Below are 21,701 nucleotides of genomic sequence, written 5' to 3'. Positions count from 1 at the left end.
TGTATAAAAATACCAAGAATGTTTCTGCTAAGGTGAGAAGACGGTGCATTGTAGTTTTTGTCCAGTTTCTTTCAATTTTCAGATCAAACACAAAAATGACTTTAGAAGAAAAACACATAGCGTATTTCTAACTGTTACCCCAAATGTTTCTAAATTTGCAAACATTTACCTAATAGACTTTGACCTTTGAGAGTGAAGAAATTTTTAAAGTCATCTCTTTCATTAATTACTTCATACATACAGGTTAATAATCCTAATATAAGTATTTTCAGTTGACTTAAATTTTATAATTTTAACTTTATAGTTATTTAATAGTATTATCTTATTATAGACAATGGAATAAATGTGTTATTACTGTATTGTATATGTTGAGAGATATGAAGCCCTGAGTGATTCTGTTTGTAACCAGCGTTCTAAATATTTCAGAAGTGACTATAAGTTTATGAAAACAGAGGGAAGAATATAACATGTTCAGCTATTTTTTCCACAGTCGTGTACTAGGAATAATTACCAAGGAATTCAATAAATAGAAGAAACAACATTTGAAAGTAGGTGATTCCATATTATTTGGAAACAAAAATTATTCAAAATCTAGCTTTCTTGCAGCTAAGTGATACATCAAGAATAAAAAGACAAGAAAATATGTTTAGATTTTAAATGTGTACAGTGAAATCAAATATTTATAGCATCATTTCCAAAAGAGAAATATTTAATAAAATAATCACATAGATATTCCAGTTATTTTCGTACACAGCTTCTCATTTCATTTTTTTTTAAGTTTATTTATTTTGAGAGATAGAGAGCACATGCAGGGTAGAGGCAGAGAGAGAGGGGGAGAGAGAGAGAGAGAGAGAGAATCCTAAGCAAGCTCTGAGTTGTCAGCACTCACAAAACTGTGAGATCAGGATCCGAGCCAAAATGAAGGGTCGACACTTAACCAACTGAGTCACCCAGGGGTGCCAATAGCTTCTCATTTTATTTAAAAATTTTTTTTTCAACGTTTATTTATTTTTGGGACAGAGAGAGACAGAGCATGAACGGGGCAGGGGCAGAGAGAGGGAGACACAGAATCGGAAACAGGCTCCAGGCTCTGAGCCATCAGCCCAGAGCCCGACGCGGGGCTCGAACTCACGGACCGCGAGATCGTGACCTGGCTGAAGTCGGACGCTCAACCGACTGCGCCACCCAGGCGCCCCAGTAGCTTCTCATTTTAAATAAGCACTTTATAGACCTAAGAAATGGAATCAGAAGAATGACTTTTAAGAGAACTTATTAGCAAAATAAAGAATTCTGTCACATGTTGATGAAAATAAGAAACCATCACAATAAGTTATGATTTAAAATCTTAACATTAACGTAATAAAATCTTTCATTAGACATGAAAAATGCTATAGCTTGAACACTTAGGAGTTACTACTATATTATACAGCAGAAAGTCCACAAGGTCCACCACCAAAATCAAAGTGTCCTATACTGTACTGATTTTAGAATATATTCTAAAAACAATATAATGAAGTACTAGGAAAGCTAATAAGGAAATAAGGACAAAGTCATGATATAAAATTGTGTACCTCTTCAGTTTTTTAGCTAAATCAGAAATGGCATAAGCATTTCCTAAAAGATGATCTGGTCAAACAATATGTTACTGTTATCTTTTTTAACTGAATGAGGTTTGTTTTTCAGTTAACACTAACACCTTACTTCATATGATAGTAAAACCACACTTAATTTTGCACGATTTTATACTTGAACACAAGGACATAAATCTGCACAGATATACATGATATAGTTTACTTATTTTATGTGGTTAAGCAAAGTTAACTGTATTCTTCTCAGAAGAAAGTTATTTTTTTTAAATGGATTAAACTTAAAGGAAATATTAGTAGGATTTTATGCCTGCAAAAGCAGCAATATTTGTCAAACTTGATGGGTTTTTAAAAATTTAATTTTAGCATTCATTATTTGAAAAGATTGTTAAAAATGATTTGGCCAATAAGAATTAAACATTCTCTCTTCTTTAGGTGACGATGTATTGGTGAGAATTAAATTAGAGTTAAGCATTAGAGAATTTGGAGAATAAAGTTCATTTAAGAGCAGTCTCTCACAGATCAAGTACTGATGGACCCAGTGACTTGCTCAGTGACCGAAATGGAATAAAATCCAGCTTTCCTGACTTCCAGTTGGTCTGTGACGGATGTAGAAGTCATAAAATAATCTGTGTGACTTTTCTACCTCTAAATTCAAGTGATTTCAGCAGACATGCTCTTCATTTTCTCCAGCTTTCACTGCATACAGTTACTTCTTTAAGGAATTTTTTTAAATGTTTATTTATTTTTGAGACAGAGAGAGACAGAGAGTAAGAGGGAGGGGCAGAAAGAGAGGGAGACACAGAATCTGAAGCAGGCTCCAGGCTCTAAGCTGTCAGCTCAGCACGGAGCCCGATGCGGGGCTCGAACTCATGAACTGTGTGACATCATGACCTGAACCAAAGTCGGATGCTTAACTGACTGAGCCACCCAGTCGCCACCTCCTCCCCTGCCCCCCGCCTTTCTTTTAAGGAATTTTTTTTAACGTTTCCTACAGTTAGTTCTATACCTTGTTCCTCCTGTACACCAGCTCTCCAATGGAATGCTTGTAGATATTTTTAGAAATTCAGCCTGATATTATTCTAAGAAAACTTCAAATGTTAATGTGATTAATTTCAAATAATTAAACAATTGAAACTTTCCTATGATTTTGACAAGTTTTTATTATTAATGATGCTTAAAGTTTTGCATGTTTTGGAAAGAGCGAATTGTCCTAGTCATAGCTCTCAGTAGAATTTACTAGTGCCATTGTTTCCTCAAGACTTTTTTTAAAGTTCTGGTTAGTTAACAGACCGGGTAATATTAGTTTATTAGTGCTGTTCTGAAGATGATCATTTACTGTTAGTTCTATGTTAAAACTAGAATGTGCCGTGTATATGTGCGCATATGCAAGGGAGTGTATGTGTTTATGCGGGAGTGTGCGTGGGCCTGTGTTTTATCTTTTGTCATTTAGTGTGAGTATGTCTGCTCATATATGTTTCTGTTCTGTTTGCATGGACCCTTTACTTTTTTTTCCCCTACAGACAAGGAAGCTTTCTGCAAAGAGAAAATTTTTATTTTTGAATCTTGCAAGAATTTGATACAGGTTACCACTTCAGTTCCATCCAGTATGTATTATTCATAGACTGATGGCTTCTGATAGTCTCAGAGATACTCTGAAGGCCTCTGATGGGAAAATGCCACCTCCTTTTTTCCTAATAATGGACCTTTCCTTTATCTAACATGAAGGAACGGAAAGCAGATATGTCCATTCCAAAGAAGGAGGCTAATTTCCATCTGCAGAAAATAAATGTTTTATTTCTACTCAACAAAACATTTGTTTCTCTCACTAATAAAAACTATTTTTAAATTTTTGTGCCTACAGTATGAAACTACAGTATGAAACTACTGGAAAATTGCAAATAAGTTGATAGAATTCTCAATTATTAAATTTGTTATGCAGATATTCTGAGAAATATTTAAAAACCCCATTCTCCTCCCTTCTCTCTTTTGGATTTTCCTTGTTCAACATATTTGTACTTTGTGTGTCCTAGGAGGAGAAAAGGAAAGTGAAATATAATCATGTGTGCTAGTAGTTTGTATCTCTAGTTTGATGACTTCCATATATAAGAAGTCCAGAATATATTTGTGCAATTTGTCTTTTATGATGCTATTTCTTATGAACAGATAATCAGATATTACATTCACTTTAATTAGAAGAGTTTATTTACTTCTATTGAAGCAACTGTTTTTAAAATAAGCACACTGTATGCACTACTCCCTAGATAACAACATTAATTTAAATAAATAGCTTTCTTTGTCTCTCCCGTGTAAATTGTGTGCATAATTTTAAGTATTCCAATATTAACTGAAACTTTCTCTTTTCATTTGATTATTTGACACATGGAGGCACAGTTTTCTATGCTACTTTGCTGGGCATGATAACTTTACTGCTTTTAGTTGCCGTTTTGATTTTGATTAGTCTAGTTTTGAATTTTAGCTCAACTCTAGTGTGTATATATATATCTATGTATCTGTATATATAGATATATATAGTACATATATAAATATCTATACTATATATACTATAGAAATGCATGTATGGTATATATATAAATATATATATAAATGTATATATAATATATACATAATTATATAAATATATAAATATATATTAATATATACATAATATATAAATGTATATATAACATATACATTTATATGGTATATATAGTATAGATATTCTAACATTGTATTTTTATTACTCTTATTTTCCTGTGACATTGATTATATTTGGCACATCAGATGTAGAGATGAAGGCAGGAAACACCAATCAACAAGGAAACTGGAAAATAGTACGATGGTTACTTAGACAATAATGACCATATAAAATCTTCTTTCTCCTCTTTCTCTTCTTCCCCTCCTTCTTATTTTTCCGCTAAAATTATTTTTAAAAATTATAAATAAAAACGTATTTTTAATTTAAAACCAGCTCCAGATAAAAAGATAACTCCAGCAGTCCCTGCTATCATAGGGTTTGTCACTGAGCAGTTAATCTGTTCACCAGTCGGTTGTAAATGGGAACTCATTTTCTCTAAACTAATTTGCTTGCAGTTGTTAGATTTCCAAAGAACTCTCAGAAATCTGGTTGACCTAGGCTCAGTCAGTTAAGTGTCCAACTCTTGATCTTGGCTCAGACCATGATCCCATAGTCATGAGATTGAGCCCCACATTGGGCTCTGCATTGGGCATGGAGCCTGCTTAAGATTCTCTCCTCCTCTCTCTTTCCCCCTCTCCTGTGCCTGCCCGCCCCCCTTCCCCCCCCCCCCCGTTTCCTCTCTGAATAAATAAATAAACTTAAAAAAAATGTCTGGTTGACATATAGTACAACTAAAGCTCACTCTATCAAGTTTTGTTTTAAGTACACCAGACATTCATTATTTAAACATTTTCATGGGAAATACGTGTCTGTTTCAGAGTAAGTAATGCTGGCACCAGAAATTTTAACTTGGTTATTTCCATTTAACAAAGATGAAGTGAGTTTCTACATCCACTCATATGTGTGTATACATATGAAGCATCTTAACTAAAGAGTCTCTGGAAAGTCACATTAAAATTAGCTGACACCATCATGGTAAGAAGTATGGCTTGCCATCCCCCTGTTTTGCAGAAGCCATTCATAACTCATAAACCATAATTTTCCCTGTTGACACAATTAAGAGAGTGGGGCTTTGAAATGATTTTAAATTTTTCTAAAATTAATTTTAGAAGGCTAATTCTATATTAACTTCTGATTTCTTATACATGTTGATGCCCTGTTAGAGAACAATTGTCTTTATTCTACTCTTTTTTCTTTTTCTTAGGCTACATAGTAAGTAATAAAAGTGTAGGGGAGGTATTAAAGATAGCACATAAATCACAGATACATTGATTCTTATACATTCCTTAAAACTTTGGGACTGTCTGTATGCATTTTGAGTATTCCGATATTACCAATACATGAATGTATCCCATGTGTGTGCTATGTCATGTAATCAGTCTCCAAAAGTAAAAAAAAATAGATGCATCCTTAAAAATTACTATCAGATTCTTTGATAAAAAAAGTTTTTCCTAAACCCATTTCCATAGAGTGAATATTGATTTGATAAAAATACAAAAATAGCTTTAGCTATCTGGGTGCCACCATGAGCTCACAAATTCTCACTAGAAAAATCAGTTGACAGTATAAATTATGAATTTAGCCAACCTCTGATATAACTGTCATGTGTCCTTTTGTTCTCTATGCTGTGGGAGTGATGAAAGTCTGAGTGATGTGTCATCATCTGTGTGTGTCAGGAGCAATCTGCCAGTTTTGACTTTAATGGACAAGCCAGCCATGGAATGACAGCTGAGTGACATAGTATGGTGGCTGATGCCTCTCACTGGATTGACTGCCTGCTAATCTAGTTTGGCTTTTTTCCCTGTAGTGAATTTGTTGGCTATTTCTTAAAGCTCATGTTTCCTATTCTAACCTTTGCTTCGAGCACACTAAAAGCCTCTTCAGGGTATTACTTATTAATAAACTGGTCTACTGGAGTATATTTGCTTAAAATATATAAGTTAAGTTACTTCTTTAGGATAATCTAATGATACTTGTGTTTTGTTTTGTTTTATTTTGTTTTGTCTTGGACTGTTATGAAGTGTCCAAATTCATTAGTGCTAACCATAACGGCAAAGTTAACAAAAAAAAATCAACTGCAGTAGGTATGCTGAGTGATTTTTTTTTTAAAGTGATTATACACAAGTTTTGGAACCTTGTTTAGCCTCTGTCTATACACCATGGCTAACGTATTAAAGAATTTCCCTCTACTTAAATGCCAGTTCTTGCAATTATTCAAACCACTCACAATTTTAAATTTATTTTTAAAAATTGGCAATAAATGTTTAAGATTAGTTGGAGAAAGATCCATTCATTTCCTCTCTCCTACTCAAAACTCCTACTCCAGCATCGGAGTGTAAGGCTACAGCTTGTCATCCTACAGCCAATAGTCTTAGACACTCAATTCATGGTCTAAGGCTCCAAGCTAAACAAGGAGTGGGTAAAACTAAGACACTCTACTTACTTATTTATTTTTTTATGTTGGGAACAAAGAAAGCTGTGACTTAGTTTACCCTTTGCCAGCGTTAACTGCAACTAAAAGACTCCCCTTTGATATCTTTTGTTTTTAAAGCTACTTACTAAAGTGTGGGGTTATCTTTTCACCAGACAAAGATGAATGCTCTAAGGATAATGGCGGGTGTCAACATGAGTGTGTCAACACAATGGGGAGCTACATGTGTCAGTGCCGTAATGGATTTGTGCTGCATGAAAATAAACATAACTGCAAGGAAGGTACGAAGGGAGTGTTCTTTTTCTTGACAACATCCAGAATTTCATGCACTTTGGGCAAAGCACTGCTTCCAAGTAGAGTTAATCATATCAATGAGTAGTATCATTGTTAACTGTTCAAATGTCAAAAAAAAAAAAACAAAAAAAAACCATGTACGGTGTTCAGATATCCAAGCCTACTAATGGAAACTTCATAATACCCAAAAGTTCTGCACTTCACACACGGGTGGCATTCGAATAACTTTGTATACACAGATATAGAAGTGGCTGTGATGCCATCTGGCAGCCAGAAAAGCACCACATTATCCCCAGGTCCTTGTAGAACAGACCCTGTAACAGTCTCCACATTTAAACTTAACTTCTGCTAAATGTTTTGCATTTGGTTTAATTTCCCTCCCCAAAATATCTCATCTATGCTACATGAGCGATGGCACTGTAAATACCAGTAGTATCAAACTCAAATGCCTACCAGAGGAAAGACATTTGAAAATGGTGCCATTTAAAGTTTTAAGTCATGATTTTGGCCAAAAAAAAAAAAAAGCATTCTAATAGCACAATATTAGTCTGTTCATTTTTGGTCCTTTCCTAAGCTCTTAAAATATTCTAATTTTATAAGAACAATTATCTGTATCTCCTTAACCAGTATGAGCTAGATGGAAACAAGAAATAGTTATTCAGTTCTTATTTCATTCTTAGAGGGTCTGCTCCTGAATTTTCTACTTAAATTAGATTTGTGCCCATTTTGAAAGAATTACCATGGCAGATTTTATAACTTTAGTTATTAGCACATACAGATTGGTACGTCCCTGGCTAGAATCATGGTTAGGTAGCAGGTCTTTGTATTAACATTGGAATTGTACAGGATATCCTGAACTGACCCTTGTTCCATTCAGTTTCTTTCAAATATTGTCACATGTCAGGGGTATTTTTTCTGCTTTTTCATTGAGCTAATGATATTACCCAGAATCATATGCAAACAAGAATTTCTTTTTTCCTTTTTTCACTTTCTATATGAGAAGATAAACCCATGAAGACTGATATTTGTAACTGAGTAAAGTTTTTTGTTGAATAAACAGGCTGGGGAATAGTCCAGTTATTTCGCAACATTGGAAGATAATTCAGAAAAAAAAAAAGAGAGAGACAGCTTTTGCAAAGTATGAATATACCCTGTGGCTCACAAGTAGCAAATATAATTTAGATACCTTATTTCTCTGCTTATTTTTAAATATTTTTAAAAATTAAATATTTTTAAGTATTTTCAAGAAAGGATTTCATAGGAAACTTAATACACAACAAAAAAACTCCCAGTCTAAGTTAGAATGGGTAGGGTGCTGCTTCATAAATTACTGAGAATGGACACAGCCTGAGGATATTAATTTTTTTTTTGATATTAAACGTTTTTGAAGTTTGATATAAACAATGTGGAGTAGTCTCTTTTAAGGTAAGGTTATTTTATTGTGAAAAACATAAAAGAAATTTCATATTAAATGAATGAAATAGTCTTTGAAATTAGTTTAAAAGTTATTTCCATGACTAGCAGCTGTTTACTTATTTTTCCCCTTAACGCTTCATTTTACTTTGATGAAATTAGGGTTCATTTAGTTTAGCAGCTAAAACTATGATTTAGATATCAAGTGTTTACTTTAACTAAGGGTGAGGGAAAATGTAAATACATGATCCATAAAATGGCTTAATGATGTCAATTAGCTGTAAATGATGTTTCTGCCAATGGGAAAAAAATGAATTGAAAATGGTGTAGTCCACTGAATCCCGTTTGTGGCATTGCACTCAAATATTTTGTACATGCCAAGCGTTGATAGCTTTGATGTCAGTATATGTTGCTCTGTTAAAATCTGAGCTTTCAGATCTAGCAATTTAAAATAGTTCATTTTTTTAAGCATCTATCTGATTCATTGTAAACAATTTCATGTGAGCAAGAAAACAAACATTGCCTCATTATGCTCAGCAACATGTTTGCCAAGGCAGATGCCTGTGATAACAGAGATTGGCATGGTGATTAGTTAGTACTGAGGAAAATCTTTCAGCGGGATAGTGGGTAAATGGGCTACTTTCTTGCTAAACCAACCCTGGGCTAGATTTCCAGACTGACTTATATTATCGTTGTTGGCACAGCTGAGTGCGAACAGAAGATCCACAGTCCAAGTGGCTTCATCACCAGCCCAAACTGGCCAGACAAGTACCCAAGCAGGAAGGAATGCACGTGGGAAATCAGTACCACTCCTGGCCATCGGATCAAATTAGTAAGTGAGCTCATCCTTCTTTCTATTAAGTGGACTGCCCATGTCTTTTGTGGCTAGCACACGGAGATAAGTTGAATGTTTATTTAATTGAATTGCATTAGTGGGCCGCTGGAAAATATTTTCTTTCTTATGCTTTCCTTCTTACACTAAATAAATCCCTGATTTCCTAGATCAAGGTGACAGCAATGACAGCCATGTAGCTCTCATGTGGTGTTCTTATTATCCTGGATGCTTTAAAAGGCATTATCAGCGTTACTGCAAAACAGTAGGCTCTATTTCCTAACATGTTATTGGTAATGATATTTGCAAATGGGGAAAGTAAATGAACAAAAACACATCAGAAATTCAGCAAGAAAGAAATAAAATGACTATCGGCCTAAACCCAACATAGCACTGGCTGTGCCCATTCTGTATGCCTCATAAACAAAGCATATGTATTTTTTTATAAAATTAATTTTGCCTTGTGGCTTGTGGAATGTCATTTTTGCATCACGTAGTTGCCCTTTTTTTAGATGGATACTGATATCCTTAGACTTCCTCTTCCTAAGGAGACACCACAGCTTACTGTGTCTGTGCATACACAGAATAGAGGCCATGTAAGGATAGAGCAATGAAGTGGCCATCTACAAGCCAGGAGAAGAGGCATGACCAAACCTGATAGCACCTTGATCTTGAAATTCTAGCCTCCAGAACTATAAGACAGTATTTTTTGTGTGTTTTAGCCACTCAGTTTATGGTAGACTTTATTCTGTGTATGCACAGACAGAGTAAGCTGTGGTGCCTTCTTATCTTCTTACAAGGACACTAGCCCTATGGGACTAGGGCATCACCTGTATGACCTCATTTAATTTTGATTACCTCCCTAAAAGCCTTATCCCCAAATGCATCCACACTGTGAACTAGGGATTGAATGTATGGATTTGGGGAGAACACAATTCAGTCCATAACACCATCTCTTTGCTGAAATTTCCCAACTGTTTGTATGTTGTCTGTAGTGTTACTAGAATCTTTTGCGTATTAATCATAGTTACTTTAAATTCCATTTCATAGTTTAAACATAGGGGTCATGTCTCAGTCTGTTCTGTTGGTTATTTTCTCTCTTAGTGGTGCGATTTTTTTTGGTTTGTTTTTCTTGCCTTTTTGTATGTCATATAATTTTTATTAAATACCAGACATTATGTGGATAACAGTAGAGACTTTATGTCTGGAAGTAGACACATCTCTTCTGGAGGCTGTTAGCACATGTGTGGGTACAGCAGGGGCTGGTGTTGAGGAATCTAGTCAGTAAAGCTGAGTGTGGGTTTTCTAGTTCCTACCATCACCTTCAATGCGACATTGGCCTTGAATACCTTTTTCTTAGATTGGAGGCTGGGATTTCAGAGGCATTTTTGCAATACTGCTACTTTAGCTTCTCTGTTCATCTCCACCATGACTTATTTCTCTCTCCATACTTTTCCTTCCCCCAGTTTCTTGTTACTTGGTATTTGCTGCTCCGGTGGGGAAGGCAAGGGGTTCTCTGTTGTCTTAGTACAGCTTGCACCTTAAACAGGCCCCGATTGTTGAGGTCTTGGAAATGGCCTTCCTTAGCAGTCCTGCCTCTTCTCTCTGTGGTGACCAAACTCCATCTTCTATCTCTGGTTGGTTTTCCATGAGAGAAGACCTTCTATAGTGGTAGCAAGTCTCTACTGTTGCTGCCTTAAGAACCTGTGACCAGCAGTTCCCCAGGGGAAAAAGTGGTTCGTTGTGTTGTGTTGTTGTTGTTGTTGTTGTTGTTGTTGTTGTTTTCTGTCATTGTCATTGTTGTTTTACCTTTCCCCTGGCTTCCGTGAGTCTTTGTCCTTGCCCTGGTGGTGACGGTTTTCTTTGCCTTTCCCAGAGGTTTACAGTTTGTTTTTCAGAGAAAGGCTGCCTCTGGGCTTCATGTTTTTGCTCATGGCAGTGACCACTTTCCTCCTCCAAGCCTGTAACACTGAGGAAAGCATTTGGCCTTCTCCTGCTGTGTCCACAATTTCTCTCATGAGCAGGAGATTGAGGTCCATGGAGAAGAGACTGCAAGTGGGTGCAAACTCCCCTATGTCTACAGCTCCCGGGGGCTCTGGACTCTTCCCCTAGTCCACACCTGACTTCTACCAGTTTATTGCAAAGACTTCTTACCTAGTTATATGGCACCCAGCATCTCTTCCTTTCAGGGTCTGCCACTGGTGAACAGGTGTTTGTGTCTCCTCTCTCCTTGGAGGAGGCTGAGATTCAGTGGACTGCATATTACTTGGTTGACTAATGACATCAGCTCTTTGACGTATTCAGCAAAGTGATCTTTAAAGTTGACATGGGTTTTTCTTGTTGTTAGGGTAGAAGCAACACTAGTTCCAGCTATCTATATCCAAGAGGAAATAGAACTCTTGATCTACCCCAATTTTAAACACGACAGTATTTTATTCTTTCTTAGTTATATACCTTTCAGCTTATTGAACACCCGTTCCAATTCTAGGACAGTATATTCCTTCACAAATTGCAAGCTTTAATTTTCATGCAAATATTCCACTTGAGGGTCAGAACATAAAGCATGTTTGTCAACAATAGTCATGCCTACTCGTATCCTAAGAAGGAATTTCCCAGAAAGAAAACAGAAGCTCTAGGCAAATTTGATTGCATTTGACTTTGTGATCTTTGTGGTGTAGTTATGGTCTAAAGCCAGGCTTTCTCAGATATTAGCATTCATCAGAATTACCTGGACAGCTTGTTAAACACACATTACTGACACCCCAAAGTTTCTGCGTTGAAACATAATACTAATTCCAATTCCCTTATCCTATAAATGGTGTTCATACAAAACCTAACTCTCAATACACTCTAAGAGCTAGAATCACTAGAAAGTGCGTCATGACATTAGCTACCAACTTCAAGTGATATTTCAGTTCTATAGTTTTTAATTCTTACTATTTCAACATTATTGCTTATGTTTACTATCATTGTTTCCCTACTTGTTATATAACTACTAACTAATCTACTTTAAAACCAAAATCACCATCTATAGCAGGTAGCAACCAATGGACGTTTGGCCCACACTGTTTATAATTCTACATCACACCATTCAGTCACTTTCCTGTATGGTTAGGCATTTATTATATAGGAGATTTTTATCAAAAAGATACATTGTTCCAGATAAATGCATTTTGCCTGGTTCCTTTGAAATTCTTAATTTTCATGGAAGAACTGAAACCCAAACTGAATTTGGAAAGTGGATTCCAAGGAAACTTGAAAAATTATTAAATCTTTTAATGCCCTTAGGCCAAGAACTGCTGATAGATACTTAGCTACAAGCTAGTCTCTTTATTATGGGCTAAGGCAAAGAGAAAAAGTAAGGAAAACATTTGATCTGTCTTCGGTGCATCTTGAAGCTTTCTTTACAATTCATATATTGTTACCCTTCTTTACTTAGGCTGCATGGAAAAATAAACATTTCTAAATATTTCACGTATTCATAGAGAAGCAAAGGAAATTATTCCTAAACAGAATTTCATGAGATATAAAGAAAGCTACCATATTTGTGAATTTTAAGAGACCTGCTGTTCTTTCTAGCACAAATATTCCTTTAACTTGATACTGAGTTATATTGGCTGACATGCAAGTAATCGTTTGTGGGTAAAACCAACCTTTCTCTGTGTTTGAGATAAACATATTTTAGTTAATTTGGTTTATATATAAGACTAAAAATATCGAGTCTATTTAGACAGTGTTGGAATGATGGAGTAAAACGAATAATAAAATCCAACGCCCTTTGAGAGATATGAGCATTCTTGTGCATAATATTTACTTATAATGAATATATTCTTTTGGTTCATATTGTGATAATCTCTATCTAATATATATTAGTGTACAATAATATAAGGGCTGAGCTATATATAAGGAGTGGTCAGTTTATTACAGATATGCAGAAATTTAAAGCTTTTGGCATTTTAATGCAACTATTTTATGTAGTGTTTTAGTTATCTATTGCTTTGTAACAAATTAACCCAAAGCCTCATGGCTTAAAATAAGCACTCTCCTGTGCTTGATGATGTGTACTCTCCTGACAGATTTACTCTGTAGAGTCCAGAATGTATAGCCAGAATACCATTCGGTTGTTGTATATACCACCTGATACACAAGCAGAAAATCTTCAAAGGTGATTTTTTTGAGGGGGGGGGCACCTGGGTGATTCAGTTGGTTAAGCATCCAACTTTGGCTCAGTCATGACCTCACGGTTTGTGAGTTTGAGCCCCCCATAGGGCCTGTGCTGACAGCTCTGACTCTGGAGCCTGCTTCAGATTCTGTGTGTGTGTGTCTCTCTCTCTCTTTCTCTTTCTATCTCTCTCTGCCCCTCTGCTCACTCTCTCTCTCTCTCTCAAAAAACAAAACAACAAAACACAATAAAATAAACGTTAAAAAAAAACAAGAAAAAATTTAAAAAGGCAAATGTTTTAAAAATATTTTTTAATATTTATTTATTTTTGAGAGAGAAAGAGAGAGAGAGAGTGCAAGCAAAGGGCAGAGAGAGAGGGAGACACAGAATCCGAAGGAGGCTCCAGGGTCTGTCAGCACAGAGCCCAGTGCGGGGCTTGAACTCACCAGCTGTGAGATCATGACATGAGCTGAAGTCGGTCGCCCAACCGACTGAGCCACCCAGGTGCTCCTAAAGGTGATTTTTAAAAAAATGACACAGTAAATACTGTTCAATAATATAAAGCAACAATTTTAATACAATAATAGCCTAAATTATGTCTATAGTACATAATATGAACATACTCATAATTTTTGTCCTTAAATCATGAATTGACTATTATAAAACGGAATATAAAAATTAAGTAGAGTTGTGTTTATGGATGATTACACCAGTTCTTAAAGATATTTTTATACATTCTTTTATGTACTTTTTTTGATACCTGCTCTGATCTTTAGAAAACCTTGAAATATTGTCTTCGTGTAAATGTAGTAAGCTGGAGAGCTGGGATCCTGAGAGCCTGAGAGTGTGTTTTAAAAAGTCATAAAATAGGCACTCTCTCATACGCAGTTCCACAAATAAAAACATAAATGTTCTCAAATTTGCCTTTTCTTAAGAGTGCTCTCCAGATAATAAAATGTAGCTTCACAGGGTACTTCTTGCGCCTCACAAAATCAAGCTTGGACCAAAGAGCACTGAGAACTAATGTCAGTATAATGCCTAATGGTTTCAAAGTGGAATCATGCATATTATCTCAAGTTGGGCTCACAAATGACACTTGTGGAGAAGGATGCAGTTTAGGGGGGTTGGCAAGTGTGTAAAGCTGGCAGGGGTCTAAGGACCTTCAAGCCCAAGATTCTTTCTGTACCTTTTACTTTATTTTGTTTTATTTATTTTAGCATCCTGCATCAGAGAGAAAAAAAGATCCATAATTGCTACATATGTGTGCATATATACTAATTTCAATGGGAAATGTTAATAAGACAAAGTTATAATGATGAAGTAAAATGAACATACAACAGAGAAATAAAGAGAGATTAGGACCATATATATTTTGAATTTAAAGTGACTTGTGTCTAAATGTCAGGTTTCTACTTACTAGCCATCTTGAGATGATACTTGAGAAAGATACTCATCCTTTTAGTCTCCATTTCTAGATAGGAAATTGGAGATAATACTTAGGAATGTTGTAAGTGTATCAAATGAACTTGTATATAAAGTACTTGGCATAATGCCCTGTAAAAGCCAATAAACACTGATATATGATATCCAAATAGCAATTAGAATTATGACAATGATCAATAATAAAAATTATATACCATTTTATTGGGTAATGGAACCATGATCAAGTTTTTGTGTAGCCTTATGAAGTTGAAATTCAGTACCAAAAATTAAAAATACAGCTAATAATTATTTGTCAGAAAACTTTTTCTTTAAAGAGCCGATAGGAAATAATATGGACTTCGTAGACTGTGTAATCTGTGTTGCAACAATTTTAATCTGCTGCTTTGGTGTGAAAGCATCCACAGACAGTACACGAATGAATGGACATGGTTGTGTTTCAGTAACTGTTTAATTGCAAAAACAGCCTGAAAACTAGATTTGCCAGGCAGAATTTACCTAGTTTGTTAAGAAGGTCAGGGTAAAAGGGTTTGAAACCATGAAGTCCATCATTGTTTGTGATTATTTTCCCTGAAATCACAGAGGGTGGAAATATTTAGCTCTTAATTTCTGTGGTAGACAGAATAATGTTCCTCATACCCCAAAGATGCCCGTGTTCTAATCCCCAGAACCTGTGCACGTGTTACCTTATGTGGCAAAAGGAGCTGTGGTTAAATTAAAGATCTTGAAATGGAGAGATTATCCTAGGTTATCTGGGTGGGCTTGATGTAATCACAAGGGTGCTTACAAGACAGGAGCAGGAGATCAGAGAGGAGATGCTATACTGTTGGTTTTGAAGATGGAGGAAAGGGATATGAGCCGAGGAATGAGAGCGGCCTCCAGAAGATAGGCAAAACGCAAGGAAACCGATCATCACCTTCCTCTGGAAGGTCTGGTGCTGCTCACCCATTTTAGACGTCTAACCTTCATAGCTGACAGGGAGTGAAAATGTGTCATTTAAGCCTCTAAATTTACGGTAATTTGCTACAGCAGCAATAGGAAACTAATACATTTGCTTTCTCTGTGTTTGTGTGTGTGTTTAACTAGGAGATGCTGACTATGTGATAATAGCTTTACAATAGAAAGAAACCTTGATTAAAAGGTAGTTGGGGGGAAAAATGTCTTCTTATTAGAAAAGAGATCAAGTTCTGAATGAATAAGACAAGGATCTCTTTTACTCCTGGTTTCCTCCTGTCTTGATTCTGGAGACTCATCATTACATTTTTGGTACTTTTTTAATGTTTTGAATTGCTCCACATTAAATAGAAAATAAAACAAAAACAAACCAACAAAACAGAAACAAAATTCCAGGCATAGGAGCATACAGCAATATGTGCTCATGTCGTGTTTATTTGATTTATCCTAGCCTGGAGTTTTGCGAAGTTATATAGTTGCAATTTATAGCTTTAGATATGGGATATTTAGAAAACAAAAGCACCTACAAATGTTACATAATTCTCCACTATAAATTCACAGAAAGTGTATTTGACCACAGCTATAGAGGACTCATGGGGGGAAGAAAGGTCATTTGAATCAGAAGGCTAGGGTCTGTATTCCGTGCTGCCATTTTTCCCAGTGGCCTTTACTCCTTCCAGTATCTTGTGGGAAACCAACTGACAGTTCTTACCGAAGACAGGAAAAGACGAAGGATGGCTGGGCCCAGGGAGTGCTAAATCTTATCTCACAGCTGCTCAGATTGCATCAGCGCCTTTCATTCGCTCGCTTTTAATGGTCACGCTGGCTAAATTTTATTTTTGCATTGAATGCTATCATTTTATTTTCTTGTCCTTTATGAATATATATGGCAACTCAGGATGACTTTACCCTTTAGCCACCGCCTGTATTTTCAATCAAAGTACCTCTACAGATGTTCATGTGAGGCTGCATATGGAAGCCTGGCGGGGGGCCAGCTAGGTAGATTAGGCTTGCTTGGGAGTTCCAGAAACACATAGTTATTCTTTCCACAGCCCAAAATGAGAATTCAATTTTATTTCTTTTGAATGAGACTCCTTAAGCTCTTGGTTTGCCTTGTGGGAAATCCATTAGTATTTCTGATGAGAGCTCATGGTTATTTGCTCTTTTTTGTTTTGTTTTGTTTTGTTTTTTTAAACTTAGATTAGTAACCTTAAAATCATAGAAATATAATCATGGAATGAGTAAGGTTTAAATGTTCGAATACTAAAATGCCTATAAAGTTTTAGTGTAAACACCTAAGAAAAATAAAGTACCAAAAAAGAGGGCAGTGTTTCAGCAGAAATCAGACTTTCTTACCGCTCCATACATCAGCTTTACTTAGCTGTCCTGTTACCATTGTGTAGTTGAAGGATGTTTGGGGATTCTAAGTGTCTTCGGGGGTGCGAGGGAAGCAATTCTGTGACATTGATTCCTGGTGGCTGGAAATCTCCGTATTCTGCATTATTTAGATATAGATATTCATGGCTCAGGACGCATCATAAAAGAAAATAATAAACTGTGTGTCTCACTGTATCTTTAGGAATTCTACAAAAATATTTTTTGAGGTTTTCCCAGTGTCCCATGGACCCCTGTAATACCTTTCAATGGCCTAGAAATGTTTTTTTATAGAGGCAATGTCACTACATATGGAGGTCTCTAATGTGAATATCTCTATGATATTAAGGGCCAGATTTATGAGATCTCGGCATGTGAATTGGTCACGCTTTTGCTTGTGTGGAAGCATTTGGGTTAGACTGACTTCTGGAAAAGGACCACCCAATCTTTGCAGATGAACTAACAAGCTGCTACCAATTCCAGGAGGAAAAGTCACTAAGACCTTAATGAAGGAGAATTGTTTGCATCACTTGGGAATATGTCAGCTGCAAAACTTTTGCCTAATTTGACTCTTCCAGAGTCAGTCCGATTCCATTAGTAATTTGATAAAAAGCGGGAGCCAGTTGGCTCCAAACCAGGTGTCAGTATGCCCCCAGCCCACAAGCGCACTGCCACTCTGTGTGGTGTTGCTCTGTTCTGTAAAACAGATGTTATGATTCACTCCAGACATCCTGCATTTCATTAGGGAGTGAAATAGTCACTTAGTTATCTCATTCACTTACTTTTCAATGGACTGAACATGTGTGGTCTGTAAATTCTGATCCCATTTTAACTTTTACTTACAGGATATGCTTGAGAATGCCATCAACCCACCCCCACCCCCATCCCCACCCCCCATCGTTCTTACAGTTTTCACTTCTTCACAGTAAGTTTTTCTGGTCTTTTTAGATGAATGACTCTAAATCACATTCAAAAGAGATAGTTATTCAACATGCAATGTTTTTCAGATGTTGTCATTTTCCTGAAACAGTGTTGTTGTTGTTTTTTTTTCTTGAAATAACCCTGGTCTTATAATTCAGAAGCTTGGTTTCATATTTAATCCGCAGAAATTCTAAGTGAGGATAAGCCAATTTTCTCCTGTTGGTTTCTTAACAGTCACAAACTGACACTGAGACTGTGTATATGTCACAAAAGTCCTAGGAGCTGACTGAGTACCGTCTCATGAGATGCAGAAAACCTGAAGGGTTGGCTTTCTCCTTTTACAGCATTTCCGTCCGTGGGGTTGGCCATAAACATGGAATCGGTAGACAGGTAAACGAATGGACGTCCAGCCGACCATCCATTCAGAGTCTTCTATATCACTCATACACTGCGTCTGCTCTACTCCATTCTCTGCCACTGGATTGCAGAGCTAAATAAGGGGAAAACTTCAGTGATCACCCTGCTTTGCATGTTGTACTTCATGATAAATACACTCCGCTAAAGTCTCCTTGTTCACTGTATCTTTCTGCACTGTTTTTTGTTGGTTTGTTTCCAGTAAGACTCTTTGTGCTGTATTTAATCTTTTTCACACTATCCAGTGTCTTGGTAGAATGCAGCGAACAATCCTTTTTACCCATTATAATTATAATACATAATGACTCTCTGAGGCTCGTTGGTTACAACATTTTAATTTATACTTTTAAGTAGGATGCGGCGGAATATACAACAGCAGAGATCAGACCTCTTTCTTTTCTTTTGTTTCTTCTTTTAAGTAGCTTCCATTGCTTTCTCCTCCTCCCTAATTAATATAAATTGCTTCTTTCCTTTCTTCCCTTACTCCTCCGAAGTCAGTGATAGTAGACGGCAACGCATTAAGGGATAGATAACTGTGGTCAGCACCAAAGGAAAACCATTCTTAATTCTTAGTCGATTTTTTTCTTTCAAAATTACAAAACTGATGGTTTTAATTAAACTTAGAATTGTGACAGTTTCACCATATTGCATTAAATACATGTCTGTAAAAAGTTTTGTGCAAATATTTTAAGCTGTAGAGAACACAGCAACATTAGTGAATTTTTTGAGTACATGTTCTCTTTCTTTGGTGTTGTTTCCCTTATTATTTTGTTTTAGCTTTGCTCCATAGACTTTAGTGGAAGCTATAGTTTATTTCTTGAAGGCATGATGGTTTTCTCAGGGAAAGGAAAAAACCTTAATTGGCGATGGCAAATAACCTAGAATTCCTGGAATTATTAATAGTTTGGACATTACTATTTTCAGTCTGTCTCGATTACACGTTCCTTTGTGATGTTTAATATGTGTTATACATTTAATGAATTTTCATTTTAAGAATTTGCTTCTGTACTTTGTTAAAGCATGGAAGTGAGGCCGCTGGCTGGCTGATGAACTCACAAGTGTAGGTAGTGTGCTACATGAGGGCGAGTCTTTCGCTAACACTGGTTTCTGGCCCAGTGAGTGGAGTTTGATAGTAATTCTTGCTACAAGTGTAAAAAAATAATTGCTCAGACTCATACATAAAAATTATTATGCAGGAAAATTAAAATAATTTTTAAAGGCATACTAAACTTGGCAAGACTCTAAATATTAAAATAAGTATACCATCTATCTTAAAAGTAAATTAACAATAATGTAGCCTAAAATCATATTAGGACTCTAATAATATGGGTTTGTAGGATCTAAATAAAGAAGTATATAGTGAAAATTCCCTTTTAGTTATCCTATTAATATCTACTGTGCTTAATTTTTGTGAAGATATAACAATAACTGTAAGAGGTTTTCTGCTTAAGTGTCCCAAGGTACTTGTACACAAAGTACATCCAAGGTAGTATATGATGTTCAATAGTTTATGATCATCAAAACCAGAGGATTCAACTTTTTAAAACAATTTAAAAATGTTAAAATTCAATTTTTGTTTTCTGATGCATTCAGTGTAAACTTAGAATTATATTCAGAATAAAATGTCACTTTGTGATTACAATTTGTCTATATTTTGGAGTAGATTGTCATAGTAGATTTAGTTGAAATAGTTGAATAGTAGAATTTCACCTGGAGTTATTGCATTGTTTTCCTCCTTATGTTTTTGCAGAGATTTTACATCCTGTTGATTTCACACTCTTTCAGTAATGCTCCACATGGATTTCTTTATTTATATGTCCTGAGCATGTTTTATTGATCTGTATTTCTGCTCCAAAGGAAAGAACCCATTTTGAGTGATATGTGATTTTTTATTTTTCTTTTCCTTTCTTCTTCTTCTTTCTTTTTTTGTTTTTAACCAGGCCTTTAGTGAGTTTGAGATTGAGCAGCATCAAGAGTGTGCTTATGATCACTTGGAAGTATTTGATGGAGAAACAGAAAAATCACCAATTCTTGGACGACTATGTGGCAGCAAGATACCAGAGCCCCTTGTGGCCACCGGAAATAAAATGTTTGTTCGGTTTATTTCTGATGCATCTGTTCAAAGAAAAGGCTTTCAAGCCACACATTCTACAGGTCAGCAAATCAGGGCCATGTTTCTCTTTCCTAAGATCTAGGTTTCTCTTCCGGGAATGAATGCAGTGGATCCTATAACAGGAACATTAACGAATCTCTGAGGACAGTAGAAGAAATCTCACTGGAGCATTTTGTAAAATATTTGAGAGCAATGTTGCATCCTACCTATATGTCTTTGTAGTTGTTGAACATTAAAAGGAAATGCAATAATTTGATCTCATTCATGTTCAATGCAGTATGACCAGGTAGAATTATCTCTAAATATTTGTATAATATGTTCCGTATTCACTTTGGCAGTTTGATTTATATGTTCTGTTTAACGGTTAAAAATCTATATCTTAGTATTTAAGAATTATGTTTATCTAACATCCTACCTGGTTACCTAGATTTTGAATTAATATATTTTTATAAATCTCAGTTTTGAGATTTATCTCTCTGTTTTACAGAGCCTCATTTGTTTTTCCCTTTATTTGGTATGCAACACAATCTTTTTCCTAATCCTAATCCCTAATTTGACTTTGTAATGAAAATCTTCAAGAAATAAAATATAATTTAGAAAAATATGGAAAATTTTAGGCAAAATGTAGAATAACATTTTTTATAACTTGGAGCCAGCCTAATAATATATTTCATAAATGTCTAGGAAATGTCCTTTTTTTTCATTCAGTTAAAAATAAAAAAATCAGTTGATTGTAGTTTCCTAAAGTCATTTAGCTTACAGTGCCACCTAGTGGCACTCATAATGCATAAACCGTTTAGACACCAACTGGTAGAAATCCATCTTGGTGTAAAACGCACTAGAAATAGTATACATATTTTACCAGGAAACATTTTGAGTGTAGTAATTTTCATCATGGTTTCCTGATTTTTTGTTTGATTTTTTTTAATTTTATGTGAGAAATCAGAATTTTAATTATTCCATTATCCAATATTACTTTCCAGTTTAATACATTTTGTTATGAGCATTAGATTTATACTGAAGTCTATATGTGAAAAAGTGAATATTGTCCAGGGCGCCTGGGTGGCTCAGTTAGTTGAGCGTCCGACTTCGGCTTAGGTCATGATCTCGCAGTCCGTGAGTTCGAGCC

General features: G+C 35.6%; 1 protein-coding gene and 1 non-coding gene across 6 annotated transcripts in view; both read left to right on the top strand.

The window, feature by feature from the left end:
- TLL1 (tolloid like 1) overlaps window positions 1–21,701 on the top strand; it is a 213,917-nt gene that overhangs the window by 180,295 nt on the left and 11,921 nt on the right. For all 5 annotated transcript variants that reach the window (XM_023252694.2, XM_023252695.2, XM_045055704.1 and 2 more), the window contains 3 exons: window positions 6,811–6,936; window positions 9,067–9,194; window positions 20,400–20,613. In XM_023252694.2, the coding sequence (XP_023108462.2) occupies window positions 6,811–6,936; window positions 9,067–9,194; window positions 20,400–20,613 (468 nt within the window). The remainder of the gene's footprint in view (window positions 1–6,810; window positions 6,937–9,066; window positions 9,195–20,399; window positions 20,614–21,701) is intronic.
- LOC111560346 lies at window positions 19,462–19,609 on the top strand. The gene has a single exon (XR_002742091.1). It is a non-coding gene; the product is annotated as a small nucleolar RNA SNORA62/SNORA6 family (small nucleolar RNA).

Source organism: Felis catus, chromosome B1, assembly GCF_018350175.1.
Source record: "Felis catus isolate Fca126 chromosome B1, F.catus_Fca126_mat1.0, whole genome shotgun sequence".
NCBI classification, from domain to species: domain Eukaryota; kingdom Metazoa; phylum Chordata; class Mammalia; order Carnivora; family Felidae; genus Felis; species Felis catus.
The sequence above is the reverse complement of the archived record's forward strand: the minus strand, read 5'-3'. Positions and strand labels throughout refer to the sequence as shown.